General features: G+C 39.3%; 1 protein-coding gene and 1 pseudogene across 6 annotated transcripts in view; both read right to left on the bottom strand.

The window, feature by feature from the left end:
* Nucleotides 1-2101: 2101 nt before the first annotated feature.
* Nucleotides 2102-2999, bottom strand: LOC126514201 (60S ribosomal protein L6-like; annotated as a pseudogene).
* A 2963-nt stretch (nt 3000-5962) lies between these two features.
* Odr4 (odr-4 GPCR localization factor homolog) overlaps nt 5963-24187 on the bottom strand; it is a 34330-nt gene continuing 16105 nt past the window's right edge. For all 6 annotated transcript variants that reach the window (XM_050162930.1, XM_050162929.1, XM_050162931.1 and 3 more), the window contains 5 exons: nt 21704-21832; nt 21020-21110; nt 17661-17831; nt 8359-8469; nt 5963-7783 (listed from right to left, as the gene is read on the bottom strand). In XM_050162930.1, the coding sequence (XP_050018887.1) occupies nt 7716-7783; nt 8359-8469; nt 17661-17831; nt 21020-21110; nt 21704-21832 (570 nt within the window). In that variant the 3' untranslated portion in view covers nt 5963-7715. The remainder of the gene's footprint in view (nt 7784-8358; nt 8470-17660; nt 17832-21019; nt 21111-21703; nt 21833-24187) is intronic.

Here is a 24187-nt window from a genome sequence, read left to right as displayed (position 1 = left end):
GAGATTTGCCTAGGGCATCAGGTCCTCTCTGGACTGCTGATTGCCAGGGGGACCACCTGGGGCTTCGCTCCAAGAAGCTCTAACCCCAATCCTTCAGCAGGCAAAAGCCAGCGCAGAGGCATTTTGTCACTACACGGCAGTCACTGCTGTGGACGTGGCAGACAGCCATCACCTGCAAATGGCATGCTGTTCCTTGACCTCTACATCTCATGGAAATGACCTATTTCACCTCAGCCATTGACTTCCTTTGCTATCACATGTATTCTGTTTCTTCCCCACAACATTGTTGTAATTATATATTTACATGTGGGGTACTAAAAAATACAGTTCTTGTATTTCTTCTAGACCTCCACATTTCTCTCTTCATAGTACATTTCCAATTTCTGCTATCTTTTTCCCTCTTCACTTTTCTTATTCAGCTTTGTTTGAGTTAAGGTCATCACTGCCCTGAATTTCTAAGCACTTGTCTGTTTTTAATGTATTTATTAAACAAGGCTCCTAAATACTTCTATTATTTCATTGTTTTAGATACCGTGAATTTACAGTACAACAACCACCATCTTGAACAACACTAGTTCAAATTTCTGCATTTGAATCTGAGGAGACAGAGTCTTGGTGGAAAGCACACAATTTCATTCATTTCTAATCAGTAGCCTCAATGGTAAATACGCCATCTGGCAATCCCACTGTTTATTTGATCAGCTTGATGGCCCATTCTTTGTAACAAGTTTTGCAAATGTCCTTTTTCTCACATTTTTTCATTCTCAGATGACTCTGTAAACTTCATAGAAATCTTAAGGTATCAGGTATCTCCAAGCCTAACACACCATAAACGTCAGCACCAACTTTCTCTTTACTCCGAATGAACTGTTGGGTTAGGAGCATTTTTTCTCTAAAAGCCAGTGTTTACTCCTTTAAAGTTGATCTTCCTCACTTTCAGAGGAAGCTTAGGTCCATATTTTCTGTTTTATAGAGTTGTCCTGTCTCGATTTGATATTCTCAATCATTCCTTTCCATCAGTGTCTCTCTTTTTAGTATATAATACCCAGTTACCCAAACATTAACCAGTAGGTTAATGTTTCTAAACTGTCAGAGATAGATAGAATGAGATGAAAAAACACTTTGTAAATTAAAAAGCACTATTTAATGAGTGCTGGTGCTGTTAGTTTGCTCCAAAGCCAAAGGAATTAACTGCCTTAACAAGATTCTGTTCCTGTCAGATGTGGCAGTACAACTCAATTTTCTAGTTATTAGCTACTTATACTTATTTATTATTAGCTATTTAACAGTAGCATACAGTTTCAATAATACTAACTTGAAAGCACAGAAGAAATTATTTTAAAATCCATGTTATTTCTACTTAGACAGATACAGTAACCTAGGATCTCAGCTAAATGATGGATTTTTTTCTTTCTTCTTTCTTTTTTTTTTCTTTTTATTTGTTATTTTTTCTTTTGTTCGTTCTTTCTTTCTTTCTTTCTTTCTTTCTTTCTTTCTTTCTTTCTTTCTTGTTTCATTTTGTTTTGTTTTTCAAGACAGGGTTTCTCTGTGTAACAGCCCTGGCTGTACTAGAACTAGCTCTTGTTGACCAGGCTGACCTCAAACTCACAGACATTCTCCCGAGTGCTAGGATTAAAGGTATGAGCTACCATCGCCCTCGGCTAACTGATATTCTATATTCTAATCATAGGATTAGGCATCTGGTTTACCTACAACCAGACTGGATTTGACTAAAATAGAATCTGAGACCTGATTGAACTACTTTCATCTTGACCAGTAAATTCCTTTCCCAATTTCATAAACAAAACGCCTTAACAAAGTGAACAAGTTAGATGAGGGTTCATTTCTAAAATGTCATGTCTTAATTAAGAATTTTAAAGCAGGGCTCTTTGGGGAATCACCATTTCAGAAGTTCCATAGCACAATAGAAAAATCTAGCTTCACTGAATGATGCTAAGTATGTAAATCATTTAAAAATATTGTACAAAGATAAAAACCAGGAACAATCTATGTCTGATCATTAAGACAAAACAACTAGTTAACTGTCTTAGAGGTTTTTTTTTTTTGACACATAAAGTTGTTTAATTAGATTGTCAGCAATTTAGAAAACCAGTTTGTGAGGATACATCCCGTTCGTCAGACAGAACTGAGAGCGCAGGTAGCCCTGTAGCTGAGGAAAAGCTTTGATCTTTGGCAGAATCTGCGAGTCCACCGCTTTCTGATCAGCCTTGCGCTGCTCTGTAATCTCATATTTCTCCTTCTCTGTGTCAAAGATCTCACCCTCCTGATGCCTGGGCAAGAAAAAGCTGCTTTTTCTTGAAGTAAGCATCAGTCAGGTGTTTGGGGATTTTAACTGTGCTGATATCAACTTTTGTAGAGGTGGCGATGACAAACTTCTGATGTGTTCTTCTCATAGGAACTCTGTTGAGGGCAAGAGGTCCTGTCACAAGCAGTAAACCACTGCCCAGTTGCTTCAGGAAAACCACTCTCTTGCCCCTGTGGCGCCCGGTAAGGATGATGAGGACAGTCCCAGGAGTGATGCTGGCACGCAGGCGTCTCACGTGCTGACTGAAGGGCTTTTTGCCATGGCTCAGCAGCTTCCGAGGCACATCTTCGGTAGGATAATACCTGGGCATTTTTCGAAGCTTGACCACCCGGGTACCACCATTCTTGTCACCACCAACTGGTTTTGTGACAGTGGCAAGGACCTTTTCCTTTTTTTTCTTCTTTTCAACCTTGTTTTTCGCAGCTGTGTATTTCCTTTTGTACATGGCCTTTCTGGAATACATAGCAGATCGGGAATACCTGCCAATTCCTCTAACAAGGACTGGATTTCGGCTGCAATGGGGCTTCCATTTCTTGAGCTTTTTAGCCTTAGGGTCGCCCTTTTTGGCTGCACCAGCGGCAGGGGCATCACCGCCAGCCTTCTTGGCTGCAGGTTTCTTCTCTTTTGTATCAGGTTTCTCACCTTTTTCACCCGCCATCTTGCAAGATGGGAAAGAGCTGTCTTAGAGTTTTTATTGCTGTGATAAAACACCATGACCAAAAGCAACTTGGGGGAGAAAAAAGTTTATTTCATCTTACAGCTTATAGTCCATAATCAAGAAGTGGGGGCAGAAACTTAAGGCAGGAACATGCAGGTCGAAAGTGATGCTGAGGCCATGCAGGAGTGCTGCTTACCTGCTTGCTCAGTATGCTTCCTTATACACCCCCAGGACCATGTGCCCGATGATAGCACCACAGTTGAGAAGCAAAAGGCTTGCCTACAGGTGAATCATATGGAGGCATTTTTTCCACCTAAGGTTGATGGTCAACTTCTCAGAGGACCCTAACGTGTCAAGTTGACACAGAAACTATCTAGCACATTACTCAAATGTTTCCTCTTCATAATATGAGCAATGCTTCAATTACACTCATCAGGTTAGGGTCCTATCAGTCCTATCAGTAAGCCCCCCCCCCCACTTACGAGTATTACTTAAAAATCATTGAGACAATGAATGCAAAAGTGCTTCCAAAATGGTGAAAGCAAAGACAAACCAGTCACTTCTCTTTTATTGCTTATCCTTAACAACAAATAAATCATAACCTATTAACATTAATATACCTTTAATAGCTTATCGATTTTTCCCAATATATTTGCTCAATGGGCTAAAATCAGAGGTCAAGAACAATTTCCTGGGCATATGTTGTGCAGAAGCTAATCTATATTTAGACAAATCCCTAAACTAAGAATCGACCAAGCTTATGAGCTTGTCATAGAGCTTGAGTTAATCCCCGCTGTGTTGGTCAGAATGTGATGAACTACTGATAGCTAGGGGACCTTAGGGCTTAGGTAAAGGGAAGAAACATTTTATGGTCTACAGAAGGAGCACAGCAGAGGACAGCAAGCAAGAGATTAAAAGGCAAACTGTGATAACTGTATACATCATATTCCCCTTCTGAATATTCTTTTTCTTCCCCTTATCTTTTGATTTAGGCTTATCCTGAAAGTTAGGTTGACCAGCACATGTAGCAGAAATCATCTTTAGGAATTTCCAAGCCAGGGTTTGAGGACTCAAGTCTCTATTTTGTTGAAATGTTTGTGCTTGTATTACTTCTTTGACCCTAAGCATCATTAAAGACACTCAGCCATTATGATGGGAGAACTCGAAGTCACCCTATGCATCATAAAATATGAAGAAACACAGCCCTTATGATGGAAGAACTCGAAGTCAGGTGCAAACCACACACAGAACTGAGATGTAATTGTTGGATTCCCAGTTAAGACCTACTATCAATTGTCAACCACGTGCAAGAACGATCTTATATGTTTCAAGCCCAGTCTAGCCTCTAGATAACGGAAGTTTTCACACCGCCAGGTAGAGAACTCAAGTGACTTCTGTCCATTCAGAGAACTGTGAGAAAAAGCTATGACATAAGTGGGGACAGTCTGTCAGCAACAGGAAACAAAAGTAATGTCTTGCTGGCCATAAAGTAAATAAAATGAGCATCTGGACACCTTACTTAGGAAACAAACATGGCAATAATGTTTCCAATGTATTTGTTACACCTTGTTTTCCTGTTCTGTCACCACCCTCAACTTTTGTACCTTGAAAAAAATTTCACCACAAATACACATAATACAGTTTAAATTTGCTTAACTTTACAAATAGTATGACACTACAGTAGTCTTTGGCATTTGCCTAATCATTTCTAAATAAAGTTAATTTCATCCATTTGAGACAGAGTCTCACTTTGCAGCCCAGCCTGTCATTGAACTTGAAATCTTCCTTTCTGGCTCAACCTCCAGTGCTGAAATTACAGTATGAGCCATGAAGGCGGGCTTTTCAGTTCTACCTTTGTGTTTGCATGGAGGCCATTCTCCCTGCTAAATAAAATCACATCCTCTAAAATTTACTCTTCATTAACATTTGGATTATGGTCATAAACATTGCACATTTTCTTACAGATGTATCTATGCAAGAGTTTACCTAAGGTATGTATGTAGAGAATGCAATTACTTAACTCTACAAGGCCGAATGGCTTCCTGAACACCTACAGTGTGACGTGTCTCTCATCACACCATTTTCATTAGACATGGAGATATCTTAGTTTCACAACCTAGTGGACATAAAATGGTACTGGCTATGGCCTTAGTCTCTTAGGCAGATAAATCTTTTCATTTATCTAGCCACATGTTCTTTAAATGTCTTGGGGTTTCTTTGTGTCTTGATCTCACTTTTCTAAAGGATGACGAACAGAAAGTTATAAGCATCTTCATGCTCTTGGTATTTAATGTATCTTCTTAATATAGTGCTGAGTTAACTCGAATGGTGCCTCTCACTTTCATGTGTCTTATTAGCCTGTGGTTTTCTTTTCTCTGGCTATCCTCGTTTAGTAAGCTATATGAGTCCCATACAATAATCTAGGAAGTCTTCCCTCACCACATATGCTTTCAACGTGTGGTTAAGATTCTGAATAGTAGTACTGCCTTTAAAAGAGGGGTAAAAGACTGAGGCAGGTGTTGACAAAAAGACGTCATAATTTGTTTACTATTCACTACTACTGGACAGATCTATTTAGCATCTGCATTTAACAAATATAATTTTGTCTATTTGATCTAAATACTTTGTCTACTTAGTTTATTTTGAACCAGGGTCTCACTTGTCTTTTGTTTTGTGATGGGAAACAGCCCAGGCCCTGGTGTGTGTGAAACATGCAGAGCTATTATTACTTACCATACTCATCCCCCTCTAATCTCTTCCTTTATTTGTACTGTGTTTCTCCTAATCTCCTTTTCATTGGGCTGTTTCACCGCCTGCCTCTTTTTTGAGAAGGTACCCTTGAGAGTAACACACAGTGAAATTATCTACCTTAACATTAACTTGGCACCAGGCACTCAGAGCACTTTGCTTCTAACCACCCTCCTTTCTTCTGAACCATATTTCCCGTTATATCCTTATTTGAAAATTCCACAACAAGATTGCATAACAATATTTATTCAGTTTTACAAGTTTACAATTTCTATAAATACTTCGTTATGATTGCTTTATATAAACAACATTTTAAATTTACAATATTGATCACTTTGTTAATCAACACTTCATTTCAGACCTTGCTTTTGGGGTAATTTTCCTCATTGAAGACCATCCCGTTTCAGTTTCTTTAACGAAGGTCTGTTGGTTCTGAGTTCTGCTTTGCACTGGTTTTTATAGTTCCACTCAAGTCTGAAGGCATTTCCTGCTTTCTTGTGTACACTGCTGCTACTGGGGGTCTACTCTGTATGAGACTGACTTGCCTCTGCCCAGGAGCTTTATGTCCCTTTGGTTTCTTAAAAACCTTGCTTTGTATCTTGTGGTTCACTATTTGGATCAAATCATGGATTTGATTTTTTTTAAATGTGTTTAAGCTATATTGTTTCTTGAATTTATAAGTGTTTTGCTAACACGTGTGGGGAACCCTGCCATCTCAAGTGCTCCTCTCTTCCATTCTCCCCCCCTGGTTCTCCTAGAGCATCACCCCTTCCTTCTCACCTCCTTCCTGCGGCTCTCCCTTCCACTCCACTGATCTCTTCCGCTGTGTCTGCTACTACCGACCTGCCTGAAGTTTGTCCTCACTCTGAGGAGCACTGCCTGGCTCTCGTCTACATCTACGGCTCTATCCTTTGTTCTCTACATCATTGTTGTGGACTTGGGAGAAACGACTTTAATGAGTATGTGTGTGTGTGTTTTTCCTTTAGTTTATCCTAAGGAGCACTACCAGGCTCTCATCCACATCTATGGCTCTATCCTTTGTTCTCTACATCATTGTTGTGGACTTGGGAGAAACGACTTTAATGAGTATGTGTGTGTGTGTTTTTCCTTTAGTTTATCCTAAGGAGCACTACCAGGCTCTCATCCACATCTATGGCTCTATCCTTTGTTCTCTGCGTTGTTGTTGTGCACTTGGGAGAAACAACATCAATGACTGTTTTTTCCTATAGTTAATTCTCATTCTGATTCAGTGTATCTTGTACTCCATGACTTAAAATCATGAACTAATAAAATACTGCTTGATCATAATTTATGGGCGTCTAGGGTCTAAGTTAGGAGGGCTACTAGTTTGTTTCTGCCAGATCTGCACTGAACTACAGGGTGAGAGCTACAGAACATTAACTGCCTACCTAGGACAGCATCTGCGATTCACACTTCTCTGTTTTTGGTGTGAGGCAAGCAGCATACTGCTGTGCTGCTACTAGCGCCTGACATCCAGGAAACCACTGTCCATTTGTATGCTTAAGATGGCATTCATGGCCTCAAACTTAAACCACGTCCATAAGCTGTTGCATCTGAGGGCATGTTGGAAATGTCCTCTAGGATGAACTTAGAGACAATTCCTGATGATATATCAACTGCGGTCGATACTGACTGCTCATAGTTTGCATATTTTGATCAATGTGCGATGTCATTCAGTAGGACTAAATTCTAAAATAGCTCACGTTTTGACTCTTCTGAAGATAAATAATAGTGATTTGTTACATGCAACTCCATTTAGATGCATAGTTTACTTTTGAAAACCTGGGCCCGATAACAAAAGCAGGGGAAACGAGGCAGCTGGTGATGTCATGTAAGTCAGAAACACATCTAATAGACATTCTCGTAGCAGAGCTTAAATGCAGGTGGGGCATTTGCATCTTTAGTTTTCATAGCTGTTGATCAGTGTGTTCCGGGTGATCAGGAAGCTCTTGGTGCCTCACCCTAATCACTGAAGTAATGGAAGGAGATGCCCGCAGCGAGGACTGCAACTGCAATTGCTGCAATTGCACCTAGAAGTGAAACAAACACAAAACAATGCAAGCGGAATGAGCGAAAGAATGGCTCAGCTGATCCTCAGGCTCTGCAATGCGGGTAACAGATGGACCTACAGACACTACACACCACAGACGTACACATATATGCACATACTGCAAACATGTACCAATATGTACATACGAAAACTTAGAGAACTCTTAGAGGAAAATACGGTAGTAAGCTGAAAAACTAGTTCATAAGGACTGGACAAAGTATCTCTGACACATGCACACTAAGAGAAAACAGAACACGTATTTTAGAAAGCTCCTGTAAATATATGTGCGTATGCGTCGACAGAAGTACAGAGACACACACTTACACACACATACCAATAGGTCAGTTGTGTCACACTTAGGTCACACCGACACACAGACCCGGTTGTGGTGCTTCTCCGTCATTGTAATGCACATCTATGGTGTAGCTATTGCCACTTCCGTCACACTCAGTAAGTACTGCCGTAATCTAACACTTTGCTTAAATGAAATTAATTTTAGGACAAAAAGAAAACTCAAAAGCAATTCATTTTTCAAGGTTATGAAAAAACAAATACCTATGTTTTGCTGAATCTTCGATGCAATTGGAGTTTCATTTGGCTGCTGTGGCTGTTCTTCTCCTGTGTCAGGCAGTGGCGCTTCGCTCCTCACAGACGAAGTCATACAAGCTGCAAGAAATCAGCATAAGCCTACATGAATCCAGAACCGCCATTTTAAGTAATATAATAAAGAAAATACACAATCAACAGCACTTTCCTTCCACTTGCCTATTTTTTTTAAAGATCTGGATTTTCACTGTAAAAACTGTTTCATTTTATTGTTACGTGCATTGGTGTTTGCCCACATGGAGGTCTGTGCTCTAGAACTGAATCGAGATCCTTCATAAGAGCAGCAAGTGCTCTTAACCAGAGTCATCTTTCCTAATCCCTGTTCATCTTTTACATGACATGAATCTGTTCTTTACTGAATGTAGGTGGGCTAAATTTCACAGGATAGAGATCACCAGAACACGTGACCTACACTGATGTGAATGACTCCTGTATCTATTCAGTTCTCAAACTAAAATTGGATTACAGAAAGAAAGTAAGAACCTAGTTGGACTATATTATGTAAAAGGTTTTCTATTTGGCCTAATGCAGAAAGAGATTATTGACTTTTAATCTCTGAAATTTGACATACACCAGGCAAATATGACTAGAAATTCTACCTTACAAACCTCTGAAAGTTAAGGAAGGCAAGTACTGCATCACATTTTACAAACCCTAGTAGGGAAAGCGTGAAGCTGAGGATTCTAGGTAGTCGACCTAAGGTTTGTAAATTGTTTTTCATCTTGTTTTTTAAATGGTAGAAAATAATTTTTAAAAGTTGTATTCGTGAGTGTGTGTGTGTGTGTGTGTGAGAGAGAGAGAGAGAGAGAGAGGTATGTTGTGGGCATGGGTAGAGGTGCACACGTGCCAAGGTAGACATGTGGGGTCTGAGGGTTCCTGAATGGACCTCTGATAGTCAGACTTTTACTGAGCCATCTTCCCAGCCCAAATATAAGTTTTCCCTTCATTATGCCGGCAATTGTTTATATACATTTGCCTATCTAAATTTACTTAACACTAACTGAAATTGTTTGACCTTGTAACATCTTTAGAGATCATACAGGCTAGTGGCTTTTGTTTCTCCTTCCAAGGTGCTAAAGAATCCTATGAAAACAAGATCTGACAGGAAAATCACCATATGTAAATCAAAAGAAAGCAGCATTGTGCAGGCTGTGGCAGAAACGGAGAGTCCTGGAAGAGCCTGGCCAGACTCACACCATCCCCCAGAAGTGGTGGCACAGTACAGTGCTACAGAATTCTAGAGAACTATGCTCAAAAGAACTATCTCAAGTCGATCCCTTCATTACCAACAACAGAGTACAGCAGTGTGTGTGTGTGTGTGTGTGTGTGTGTGTGTGTGAAAGAGAGAGAGAAGAAACATAAAATAGGACATACTGAAGTATCTGCTTATATTTTTTAAATACCCTGTGTCAATTTAAAAAGGTCTTTATGTATATATCCCATATACAAGCATAGACACATAAGGATGGCACATAAATGTATTTAATAGGGATCTGTGGTATCAAAATGGAAAGAAAAACTGTGAGGGGGGAGGCTTTTATGTACTTCATTATTTTCCTATCAGTATCAACAGCAAGTGCCATTACCAGCTGATCCATCTTGCCAGCCACCCAGTAACTGAACTTTTTCAATAGATGAGTTCCCTACAGTCAACAATTTATCCATAAATACACACCATTAGTTGGGTGTGGTGCTGCCACACACCTGATATTTCAGTACTCAGGAGGCTGAGACAGAAAGATAGCAAATTTGAAGAAAACAGATCATGCTTTAAAAGGGAGGGCCAGGCATTTCAGATACAGCTAAACGGCAGTGTGACTTTCTGCCATGCAAAAGGCCCTGAATTTCATTTTTAGCACCACAATAAGTAACCAGGATTGTTTATTTTTCCTTTAAATTATTAATGCTTCTCAGGCATGTGAGTATGCGTGGGAGTAAGAAGGAGTTCAAGGCCTGCCTAAACCACATAACAAGTCATGTCTCCGAAGACCAAGTACGGGGCGATAGCTCAGTAGTCGGAAACTTGCCTACCATGCACAAGGCCCTGGATTCAGCCACGGAAAATAATAAGTAATGGATATTTAGTAACAAAGAAAAACTGGCTCCAGTGCCAGGACAGAACTGACAAAGAAGAGTTTCAGCAAATTTTAAAGGTGTGTCTTCAACTTATTTTTATCTGATAATAAAGTACATCTGAATTATTAAGTTAATGTCTATGATGTGACTAACACATCCAAGAAATTCTAAAACCATGGTTATCCTTCACCATTAGTGAGTCATTCTGACAAACAATTTGTCTTTTACCCCTTAGGTCATTTAAAAGTATGTTACCTGAAGACACTTACTTGGCAAAACATCTATTTTTAAACATAGCAACTACTTGACAACTACACTATAAACCATACAGTAACAGTCAAACATATAATTTCCAAAACTTAGGAATAACACCAGATATTTAGAAAGCTTAATATCCCTAAATACATAACTCACTTCCACTTCTGAATGTGAACCTATTTTCACATTGTTTATAGAAACCCTGATTTCAGATGCTTCTGGAAATCCAAGTATATTATAAAATATTATGTTCACAATTTAATATTCATGTTTTTATTAATATGCAGAGGAAATTATTTGATAAAGTATCCTACCACCCTCCATTTATATGTATTACTTTTTAGAAAATATTCCCAAAGGAATCTGGGTCTAGGAAGGCCTTAGACAGGTCTGTAAGTGGCAGGCCTAGACTCAAGTCAAATCACACCACAGCTTGCATTATGCATCTAAAAGATAAGCTAAAACTACACACTCAATGTCTTTAGGTAAATAAAATAAAAGAATGAGAAATTGAATATAGCCCCAAACAAATAGGAAATTTAGCTTAAAACCCTTAATATATGCATGAAACTTGTAGTTTTGTTACCCTATCCCCAAACAGTAAAGAACATATTTTTTATTAAAACTATACAGTTACTAAATTAGCCCTTCCAATTCAACAAATCTCAGTGAGGCAAAGCTGATGTAATTCTAGATAATAATTTTTATTCTTGGCTACCTCAGACCAGTGTTCAGCTCCTAAAACGCCTGATCACTTCTATTTCATTCTTCATTCAATATCAGCTTAAAGTCAAGAAATGTCCCTGAGTCCCACACAGAGAGAGCGCATCTGCTATGTACCTGCTAATCTGTCCACTTTTCTACTACAGACCTAATCATCTTCACAACAGTCTAGGTGTTCATACATTCTGCTGTGCTGCAAGATTCTTGAGAAGTACTACTACATTCTATCTTTAGAATCCTAATGTTCAATATACTATAGGCAATCAATACATAATAATAAATTCTTAGCTTGATTATAATTTATATGTCTCAAAGGGTTTTACATTGAATGGTAATACTGCCAGTGCATTACTTATTACTCATTACAGAGAAAAATATGCATTTCTAGAAAAGTCATTGTTTCCTATCAGTGTAGTTTCTATAGTACATATTCTATATCTGAGTATCCACACCCAACTTTCAAACTCCTCTTGTGTTCCCTTTGTTACTGTAATAAATAACATTCAGGTAACCCATCTGGGACGGTAAGCATTGCTGGTCCACCTAGAATGCTAGGAGACGAACCTCCAAGCACACATGAGGAATGACCTCAATTCGGTTACCTAGGATGGAAAGACCTACTGTAAATGTGGGTGGCGCTATCCCCTGAGCTTGTATCCTGGACTGCAGAAGTAGAGAGCTCGCAGAGCGTCAGCATTCTTTGTTCTCTGCTTCCCGACTGTAGACACCATGTGACCTCAACTCTCAAACTCCTGCCACTGTGACTCCCTCCAGGACAGACTGCAGTCCTGAAGGGTGAGCACAGGAAGTCCTGGCTCCCTTTACTTGCTTGCCAGGAATTTTATCACAACCACAGAAAAGCAATCAAGACATCGTCTTCACCTTACACTGCCAGAGTAAGAAAAAGGAAACAGGAAGAAAATCAAAATGCAGTGAGGTATAAAACTACATTCCCAACTGGGACTGGTGGCTAATGCCTTTAATCTCAGCACTCGGGAGGCAGAGGCGGGTGTGACTCCAGCCTGGGCTACAAAGTGACTCCCAGGACAGCCAGAGCTACACAGAGAAACCCTGTCTCGAAAAACCAAAAACAGAAAAAATGCAAAATCAAAACCAAAAAAAAAAAACCCTCCAACAACAACAGCAACAAAAAAAAAACTCTAAATTCCCAAACTACACTTATAAAAGTTAAAGCCTACAAAAGCAGATATATGAATTACTATTTACATGCTACCTAGGACTACTCGATTTTTAAAGAGGGATTATACGTACAATTTTATCATGAATATTTAAGATACTTTATATTCCTTGGATTATGATATTAATATTTAACATGATATAAGCAATGCTAAAACAAAAGATAAAATATGGCCCACGGGGCAAGCACTTAATTCTGATGATAAATAAAGTGTATTGTTTTGAGGTCTAAAAGTTATTTCATTTCTTTTTTTCTTGTTTTTTCTCAAAACAGGGTTTCTCTGTGTAGTCACTGTGGCTATCCTGGAACTAGCTCTGTAGACCAGGCTGGCCTTGAACTTATAAGGATCCACCTGCCTGTACCTGGGCGATTGTGGCACACGCCTTTAATCCCAGCACTCGGGGGGGAGGCAGAGGCAGGCGAATCTCTGTGAGTTTGAGACCAGCCTGGTCTACAGAGCTAGTTCCAGGACAGGGTCCAAAGCCACAGAGAAACCCTGTCTCGAAAAAACAAAAAATAAAATAAATAAAAGCATGCGCCACCAATGCCAAGTCTAACAGTCATTTATTTGCAAAAATGAGATGTAGTCAAAATTATCGGGCTTTTAATAAAGTTGGTATTATCTACTGTATTACATGGCAATCTGTAAGACAGATGTGTGCCTGAGAAGTGAAAACTAAAGGCAATAATGGGGGAGAATATGAGAACACTGTAACTGGATGTCTCTTCCCACCCTGAAGGAGTAGGAACTGAAACCAAGGTCTTATTTTTGTCATCTAGACGGGCAGGCTCAGGAGGAAGACAAGACTCAGTGGCCTTGGTGTTTGCACACCCTCACCCACGGAGGGCATGGTAAGGAGAAAAATACCAGCACCCTCGAGTCGAGACTGACCATCTGACAGGAAGGATAGATGACCACTGACTGTGCTGACCCCTGTTGTACAATACACTTGCTAAAGAGAAGAAGACAGAACTTTAGGAACCGAGTTCAGTCTACTCAGAGTACTGGCTCTCAGGAAAGAAAATACAGTTTAAAGACAGAAAAAGAAAAGCCTTGTAGATCACTACTTACAATACATATTGCCTATGTTTGCAATTGTTGTTACTGTTCTACCTGAGAAGTCCAGGCTGGCCTGGAACTCCCTGCCTAGTTCAGGCTGGCAATTCCCTGCCTCAGCCTCCTGCGTGCTAGAACTTAGGGACTAGCACTGAAATCTTCCACCATGCCTGGGGAAAACATTTTTTTTTTCTTATTGAATCACCAATCAAGTAACTGTAGACCCTAGCATTCGGATCATTATTCTTAAGTAGTCCCTAGGTACTCTGAGGATCTTACTATATTCTCTGACATCAGTCTATCTTTTAAATCAGAGTAGAGGATATTGTTTTGTTTGGTTTGGTTTCGACAACAGAAATCTTGTTTTCTCATCCTGGCGCTAGAAGCTGAATATCAAGGTATGAGTACTTTTGATGTCTTCTGAATACACCCTCCTCGGCTCGCAGAGAGCTGCTGTTTTCCTTTGTCCTCGCTGGCCCTTACTTGCTGTATAATCTTTTCTTGTACCCCTTTATATGTGTCAATGTCCTCTTGTCCTAAGGATGCTGGCACAATTTGATTAGGGCCTATGCTAATGATATCATTTAACAAAATCAGCTTTTAAATATCCCCAAATACAGTCATAATCTAAAGAACTTGAAGTTAAAGCATTAACCCAATATATTGGTGATGATGGGTATACAATTCCACTCATTCTGGTAATTAATTCTTAGGATGATCTAGTAAATACTATTTGGTAATGGTAATAAACAAATGTAATTTGTATTATGATAAAGAAATTTTATTTCTTTAAATCACTAACCTGTTGAAAGATACAAGATGTTTCCTAGCAAATACACAAATATTTTCAAGAGGTTTATAGGCCTTCTGAGTCAATTTCGACTTTAAGAGTTTTAGTCATTACAGGTTAGAAATTCCTAATCTAGAAGAAGGAAAATAGTTAGAAAGGAAAACAAAACAAAACAAAAAAATATTGTTCAGCCAATGAGGAGCAGAAGGAGGGAGAACATGAGCAAAGAAGTCAGGACCACAAGGGGTGCACCCACCCACGGAGACAGTGGGGCTGATCTATTGGGAGCTCACCAAGGCCAGCTGGACTGAGACTGAAAAAGCATGGGATAAAACCGGACTCTCTGAATATGGTGGACAATGAGGGCTGCTGAGAAGCCAAGGACAATGGCACTGGGTTTTGATCCTACTTCATGTTCTGGCTTTGTGGGAGCCTAGCCAGTTTGGATGTTCACCTTCCTAGACCTGGATGGAGTGGGGAGGACTTTGGACTTTCCACAGAGCAGGGAACCCTGACTGCTCTTCAGACTGGAGAGGGAGGGGGAGAGGAGTGGGGGGAGGGGAAGAAGGGTGGGAGGAGGGGGAGGGAAATGGGAGGCTGGGAGGAGGCGGAAATTTTTTATTTTCAATTAAAAACTAAAAATAAAAAAAAATTGTTCAGAAACTATACCAAAGAGAATAAAGTGTGTGGAACTATTTGGCTCTAAAATATTTAGAACATTAAATTTAGAAATTTGAAGCATGAATACAGCCAAGAAGCAATGTATGTGTTTTATGGATTCATATTTTTGAACAAAGTTTAGTTACAGGAAGGCTGACTGCTACCCAGAATAAAGAATAGAATCTGTGTAGTCATTTTCTTGGGATACAGATCTATATATTAAAAAGAAAAGAGATGAATTACAGAAACTCTACTGATACCCTACCATTTCCGAGATTCATTTAGGACCCAGCAATTCTCACCCTGTGGGAGCATATCAGACACCTTGCACATCAAATAGTTACAATTTATAACAGTAGCAAAACTATAGTTATGAAGAAGCAACAGAATAATGTTATGGTTGGGGTCACCACAACAAGAGGACTGTATTAAAGGTCACAGCACTAGAAAGGTTGGGGACCACTAATTTAGGTTACGGTTAACAGAATGGCTCAAGAAACATCTTTAGGCACTAAAACCAGGAAGTGAACACAACAAAATCTTCCTTCTCCCCATGAGAGTTCTGCTGTCAATGTGACACAATGTAGCCTCACAAGGGAAGAGAGTTACAGTAAGGGACTGTTTGGATCAAGTGGGTCTGTAGGCATGTCTGTGACTGTCTAGACTGCCTGAGCTGATGTGGGAAGACCAGGCTGAAGGTGCCCTCTCCTGGTATGGAGCCTTGAATTACAAAGTAGAGAAGGCTAGTTGAGACTAAGCACACATGCAAACATTACTCTGCTCTTGCCTATGAAGGTGACAGGACCAACTCCTGTCACGATGACCAACTATAAACTATAAGCTAATATAAACTCCCCTTACTGCTAAGTTGTTTTCTGTCAGAGTATTTAATTGCAGCAACAGAGATGAAGTAAAACATCATACTAACACTAAACATTCGACATTCTCGGTTTTACCAGATCATTTCTTGGGGGAAAAAAATGTCTCTCTCTCTGGAAAATTTACACAGACTAGGTAGCCCCAAATTCCTAGGCTCAAGAGAGCCTATCATTTCATATTTTAGCCTCTTGGGTAGCTGTAATAGCATGGAGTCCTCTGCTCCAATATACTTTCTGTTTTAAAAATTTTACTTTTTAAAGACTTCTTTATTTTTTGCCTTCTTAAACGCCACATGCCTTTACCAAAATGAACCTTATACTCTCCCCTGATGGGGACTGGGAATTAATGAAACAGAATTGAATAAGAAGTTAGAAAAGGAATTTTTAAAATTATTATTCATATTTAATAAACATTCATATTCAAAAGTAACACAGACACTTTCTCCCAAACCACAAACTTCTAAAATAAGCTGTTTTTAACTCAGTACCTACTGTTTACAAATAATTTTATTACATAATATTTAGAAACATGTATTTGGACATTTCTTTACATATACATTTTTATATCTTATACTTATTGAAAATAAAACTAAAAGGCAAATCAAATAAAACCTCCCAAAGGTCAGGTCAAATGAGCAAAGGCTAGCGGAATCTCTGGGCTACACAACAGGACAGTATCAAGTCTATGCTCTATCCAAGCCATCTTTATATGATTTCTTCAGCTGCCCATCGTACTTTAGCGTCCCCCTCATATGTTGCGGGAGGTCCTTCCGCCCCTCCAACCAATAGCTGCTGAGATACCAGCCCATTGGGGCGTGGTCTCTCTCTCCCTTTAAAAAAGCGGTCCTCCGCTAGCTCTCTTCACTTCCTGCTCCGCCAGCTACTAGACTCCCTTCCTGGTTGCGCAGAGGGCTGTTGTCTGGGACAGCTGAGCATGGCATCTCTGCTCTAGAGAGCAGAGCTTTTGGGTCTGTCTGAGGAGTCTTACCTCACTTCCTCTTCCTCCTGTTTACTCCTCCCACCTATGTTTTAACCTATCAGGGCAAGCAGTTTATTTATTTAATTAACCAATGAAATCAACAGATTGATATATGACACTCCCACATCACTCATACAACAAGGACATAAAAAAAAATGACAAATTAAACAGGGAAAATTTTCTAAAACAGCTAAGAAAAACTTTTCTCATGTTGAAATTAATTCCTGAAAGCTACATACTTCCACACATTGAAAGCTAAATTTGTCTCATGAAGATTCACTTGCTAGACTCAAATAACACTTGATGTATTTGGGTAGTTTCCAAAGAAAATACTCATTGTATGTTTTTATGTGTAGAGATCTGTCATATGTGTGTGTTAATAATTTGAAGTATTGCCAGGCGGTGGTGGCGCAAGCCTTTAATTCCACCACTGGGAGGCAGAGGCAGGCGGATCTCTCTATGAGTTCAAGGCCAGAATGGAGTATAGAGTGAGTTCCAGGACAGGTTCCAAAGCTACAGAGAAACCCTGTCTCAAAAAACAAACAAACAAATTATTTGAAGTATCAGAATTAGCTTTAAGAAAACAGGAAGGCATGGTGAATTTAGATGAGGTCTAAGCAGATTTTAATTACCTGTGTTTACTTCCTCTGCAATTTCCAAGTCTTCTATTTGAATCTCATGATCTAACATCTCTGAAAAATGGTCTCTGATTTCTTCAGCCGATTCATCACCAAATTTATAATCACATAACCTTATAGCAGATCCAGGAAGGGGAACAAAAACTCGGTGAGGAAGTTCATAATCTAAAAAGAATATTACATATCAATATTTAGATATCGGCTATTGGTATTAATAAATATTTACTTCAAAAAACATAAAAACATCTGTTTGAAATGACAATGATTTTGAACTTTCTAGTTGATGAAGCTGCTTTTATCGAGTTCTTTCTTTCCTCAATTTCCCTTGCTTCTTCAAAAGGACCTAGATAATATACCTATGAAACATACAACCCTCCTTGCCTTTAATGTAGAGATGTTGCTAATTACATATCATCATAAGACCCATTGTGTACTACGATGGAACACTCAATTTTGTAACTCCCTTATAGATTTTTGCTGCCTTTCTTGTTTTAGCCTTGCAAGTACTGTAAATTTAATTGCTAACTTTTTCTTCATTTATCAATGTTTGAGGTCAATGCAAGAGCCTTCCCCAACTTTGCCTCCCCAACGCTGAATAGAAGCCCATGCCACAACATCTGGCTTTGTTCTTGGGATTGAACTCAGGTCCTCGTGCTTGGGAGCAAACACTTTACTTGGCGAGCCATCTCCCCAGAAACCATGTTTCACATTTCTTTGGATACTTGCAAACTAGACTATACACCTCTAAAAGAAGTTACTAGTTACATAAATATAACTGCTGGTTAGCTCAAAATGTGGCTCTAACAAACTAATACAGAAGTAGACACTTTTGTAATTAGTAATCACGTTGTCTGCATCAGATATGATTAAAAAGTTATCAATGTAAAGATCAAGCAGAAAATTGGGGTCATTCTATTTGCAACCTACACTTCCTCTTCAAGAAACTAGGATTACTTTATATAATTACAAACAGAAGATGCTAAAGTATTCCTTACGTGTCATGGGAAATTCGGTGACATAAACTACATGATTCTTCCACTTTCAGTGTATGATCTCATTTGTGTAGAACTGGAAGAATAATTTTACTCTTTGACCACACTGCCTCCTACTGTTAGAATTACATAACTGCAGTTTGTACCACAGCATGCAAAATTAGGATGATGGTATTTTTTGAACCAAACATACTTGATAGTCAAAAATTTGAAAATGGTTATAATATTCATGGATAACCGACAGTAAAATCTTAAACACACATCAAATTTGGAGTCTATGTTTGCCCAATTAAAGAATGTTACAAAAACTGAGTGTCAAAGAACTAATTGCAATGCATATAAGTACTCATTAAAGAAGAAAATCAAAACAAAACATTTAGAATCAGAAATTCATCCACTAGCAGAAAAGAAGGAATGGAGACAAAAAGGTATCGTTTCAAAAGCATATTTAATATATGTTTTGAGTACAAAACTATTTTAATACAAATCACTAAGATATAAAACATAAACTGCTTATATTTCCCCAGAGATGGAATCCAGCCATCTGGAACCTAATCAAGTCTGCTAGAGAAATAGCTAAGAAATATAAAACATAACAGCGTATAAACAGTACCTCAGAAAATCCACTATACAGCAAACACTAATAAGTTAATATTTGAGTACACCTATGGTGACTTGAAACCTACAACACCAACGAAATCTTAAAGTCAAACTGCTGACACTGTCCACTCTGGCAAAAATAGCTCAATCAGAGGCAATTATTTAAAAAATCCTCTCTGCGAGTGGAGACAGAATGCAGCTATATAAAGAATCAAAGGGAAATAATGGAATAGAAAGTGTTATATGGGGCAGGAATGGAAGGGGGAAAAAGAGGGAAGATAGGAAGGGATAACTAATACAAAAGACTTATGATAACCCAATACTGTAGATGCTTCCTAAAGTATTTACATGCTCATATATAAAAAGTTTGGGCAATGGTGCCTCTACAAATAAAAAGTCTGGTGCTAAGAATGGGTTGAGTCTTTTGGAGTTACTGGCGAGGAACATCCCAGAAATCCCTAAACAGTATAGGCTTTTGCCAGTGTTCTTGTTTGCTCACCACGACCTCACTGTCAGACCCTACTGCTGAGAGCTAGAACATGAAGAAATCAAGCAGGTGCTCATCTGATAGCCTCATTCTTGCAGGCCAGATAAGAGTACTAGAAGTGGTTTGCATGCTACTCCATGAAAAAGAAATCGCTCTTACTCCGCTGTGAACCCTGCTAGCTACAGTGACAACTGGCTTGGTAAGACACGTCGACTAGTGCCAAAGGCACTGAAGTCATGTGGAGAACCAACCAGTTTCAGACTGGACTTCAAGCTTACTCCAGTTTGGAACTCACACCTGGCACTGTTGGCAGGGCCAAGAACCTCTGGCTGGCTAGGACAGAGGCCCTAGATGACTCTCTATGCTGTTGAATGGGCATCACATTAAACCAACCCCTACTGACTTACTGTTATACCCATAGATTAGTGTATCTCCCAACCCTCACCAGAGGAGTCTCTTTTGTAGTAAATGGCAATTAACACAGAGACCCACAACCAGTTGTGGTACAGAGATGAGAGATTGCAGAACGCTCAGGCCTAAGTGAGGCATCTGTATCACACACAACCCTGCCCAAGGCTCTGGGATTATTGCAGAAGAGGGGCAGAAAGACTGTAAGAGCAGAGATGGTAGATGACTATTAAGAAACAGTGCTTTCCGGACACTGCAGGACAAATGCACAGATGGACACAGAGCGACTGTGACAGCATGCACAAGGCCAGCACAAACTCAAGCCATGTAACTGCAGCACAGAGAAGGGAAGCGAGTTAAGGGGCTGTTGCAATTGAATAGCTGCTGAGAGCAAAGTCAGTCTTCTCAAAGGTGTGGCCCCTAGAGGATTAAGCATGCTCCAGTGTAAGACAAGACATCCAAAGATACGGGGGCAGCACAAACAATGCCTGGTGTATTTAAAAAAAAAAAAAACAACAACAACAAAAAAGAACAAATCTGGTGGGTAAGGAGGACCGGGAGGGGTGATAGAGGGAGTGAACACATTGAAAGAGATGCTCAAAGGACTCATTTTTAAAAGGAGGAGGAAAGGATGCAGAACATTAAAACAGTCTTCCTTGGAACTGCTAAATGTTGATAGCTTTGCTAACAGAAATGTTCAAAACAGTGGTGGAGGAGGGAGAACTGAAAAGATTTTACTCAGCAATAAAAGTAAAAAAATAACTTACTATTATAAAACATGCTATAGAAGATGACATACATGATAAATCTTGATTATCTTACTGTATGAAACAGAACAAACACAGAAAAAGTACTTAGAGTCATACTTTTTTTTTTTGGAGTTTCATTCAAAAGCAGGTCCTCAAAAAGTATTTCACAGCGATCAGCAACTGTGTTCAAAATGTCTCTCTTCACTGCCTATGGGAAAAAAGACACAGTAAGAAATAAAATACGTCCAAGTTGAATTATTTCATTACAAAACAAATCCTCATAGTTTGCTTTTGGGGCCAACAATGTCCACTCAATAACTGGCACACCATTCTGCTCGTTCTTCTCACACACTCAGCATAACTGTATAACTGTTACTATAACACAGATGTAGCTTAATTATACAGCTATGTAACCACATTTAAATACTAAATTAAAGTTTGCATCTAAACAAAATTTTCCAATATTCTAAATCAGAAAATGTATTATGATATAAATGCTGGTCACCATTTTTTTTTTTTTTTGGACTCTGAAACACTACCTAAGAAGTCTTTCTGTGAATACTTCTATTAAGAAATTGGACTCCCCTCAAAAGAAATTATTTCAAAGGTACTGACATACAAGTGGAATACTTATTAAACCCATATAGACAGTCTACACATAAAAATCTTGAAAGCGATTAGAACTTCATTAATTGAAACCAAATTAATAATCATAAAATTAAGATAAAAAGAAAGCAAACTTCTAGGGTTTAATATTGTGTTAAGTTGTTTCCATTGTTTTCACGCCAGCTACTCTTTTACCTGCACGGCATCTTTAACCTTGGGTCTGTTGCTGTGGATGAAAGCCCGACATTTCACATCCCCCCGGAGGTTTACAGAGCCACTGCAGATCTGGACCGTGGCTGTGGATCTGTGGTCTGAACTCAGGGGCTGAAAGACAAAATTGTAGTCCATTATTAGTCCTAACAGTCCAAACATGATTCATTACAGGAAACATTTAACCAGTATGTGGGCATTTTGTAGAAGAGGAAGGATTTCTTGTCTACACACTTGAAAATATTCTCCATAAGCGATTAAAAGAAGTTCTTCATATGTCTCTTTATAAATGACACATTTTCTGGGCATTCTTAACATAGAAAGAAAACCAACTACATCTTAATGTTTTCTCGCTAACATGAATATTTAAAATACTAGTACTTAATATATGCCCTAAAATCCATTATTTGTAGATTCTGTAGGAAAGTATTATGAAGATAAAAAGCTGCATACAGAAGGCATGCTGCAGTAGGAGATACAAGGCATGGAATACAGGAAAGCCACAAAAGTAACAAACTAGGACACATAAACATGGTAAATTCTAACCAACGCATAGACACATTTATTGCCACGCTTTCCTCAGGTAAGACCCTAACATCATCTAGAGTGTCACCAGAAAATGCTATTATGTTTCAAAGGGATGACATGGCTGCTTTCATTTCACGCCCCATTGTCTCCAGGGTACACAGTACTCACTACTTGTTTTTCAGATGCTCCACTCATTTCAATGTTTATTATTATTTTATGCAAATAAATGTTTTGCCTAGAACATATACCTGTGTACATGTATGTGCAATACTGAAGAAGCCAGAAGTGGGTGTCAGATCCTCTGGAACTACTTATAGATGGATGGTTGTGAACTGCCATGTGGATGCTGGGAACTAACCCTGGGTCCTCTGCGAGAACATCGAGTGCCATCAACCCACCCCAGTTCAGACAGTTTAAATCTGATTGGCTTAACTGCCAAAACAAGGAGAGCATGATAGCACTGAAAGTACTTCTGAAGGCCTATGATCATGATGGAAAGAAAATAATCAGGATTACAACATCAGTATCGGTCCATCAGTCCCAGTCTCTTGAATTCAAATGTCTATCCTTGAAGTCATCTACCTGTGGGTCTTACAGTCTTGGCACAGCCTCCTCTGTGGAGATCTGAGCCTTGTGAGGGTGTGACAAAGACACCTTATTTAAGGGCTGAGTGCTCCAAAGTCTCTTGCTCTCTCAACACTGTACAACTGCAGGTCTCTGAGTTAAATGCCATCTACTGGGAGAAGCTCTTCTAATGAGGGTATAGACATATGTTATTAGGAGTCATTTTGTTGCTGTGTTGACTTAGCAGAATAACTGTAGTAGGTTGTCCCCTAGGGCCAATGACCTATCTAGTCTCAGGTTCCTGGCCTCATTAATGGTAATAGGTATGGTTCCATATCATGAAGGAAGTCTTAAAACCAATTTTCTAAAAAAGTGGCCGAACAAGTGAGCACATCTTGTAAGCAAGTCATTATTGCAGAGCATGGGATTTACAGCACGAGATTTATGATTATTTTTCTCCTCCAGTAGCATAAATAGCACAAGGCAGAAGCACATATGAATTCAAAGAGGCTGTGATCGCATGCATACGATCTGAACACACTCAGGTCGAACAAAACACCAGTATAGTGCAGAGGAAGTGAGCACAAGTCCCACCTCTAGCCAAAAAGCTATTTGCAATTGATAGGTGCTGGAAGAGGAAAAATCAGTTTTATTCAGTGGAACAACACTGGGTATATCAAACACACTCCACAATACGGTCCATGCTCAGATGGCCGACGCCATGAAGATTTATTTAATTATATGTGTGTGGGTGTTTTGCTTGCATATGTTTGTGCACCACATGGGAGCCTGGTGCCCTTGGAGAGGGTGTTGAATTCCCTAGAACTAGAGTTACCAGATAGTTGTGAACCTCCACATTGGTGCTGGGAATTGAACTTTTGATCTTGATCTGCTGTAAGAGCAGCCAGTGCTCCTAACTCCTGAGCCACCTCTCCAGTCTGAGACGCCATGGATTTTGTTTATATGCTTGTTTGCTTGCAACTTTACACTTTTTTGGTTTCTTGAGACAAGATTTCTTTGTGTAGTTCTGGCTGTCCTAGAACTCACTTTGTAGATCAGGCTGGCCTTGAACTCATAGACCTGCCTGCCTCTGCCTCCTGAGCTTTGGGACTAAATGCATGTGCCACCATACCTGGCTATTTTAAACTTGTAGGAGAGAGAAAAATTGTGAATTTGTGAGGGAACAGATCTGGAAAGCGTTGGGGTAGGGAAAGAACATGATCAAAATACACTGCATGAAATTCTCAAAGAATACATAAAAAACAAATTAAAAAAAATAGCACCAGTAACATCAAAAACCAGTTCTAAAAATGTAATTTATGTTGGGCGGTGGTGGCACACGCCTTTAATCCCAGCATTTCTGAGACAGGGGCAGGC

The sequence above is a fragment of the Alexandromys fortis genome, unplaced genomic scaffold, assembly GCF_014885135.2.
Source record: "Alexandromys fortis isolate MF-2015 unplaced genomic scaffold, M_Fortis_MF-2015_v1.1 scaffold_126, whole genome shotgun sequence".
NCBI lineage: Eukaryota > Metazoa > Chordata > Mammalia > Rodentia > Cricetidae > Alexandromys > Alexandromys fortis.
Note: the sequence above shows the minus strand (reverse complement) of the source record. Positions and strands in the feature narration are given on the sequence as shown.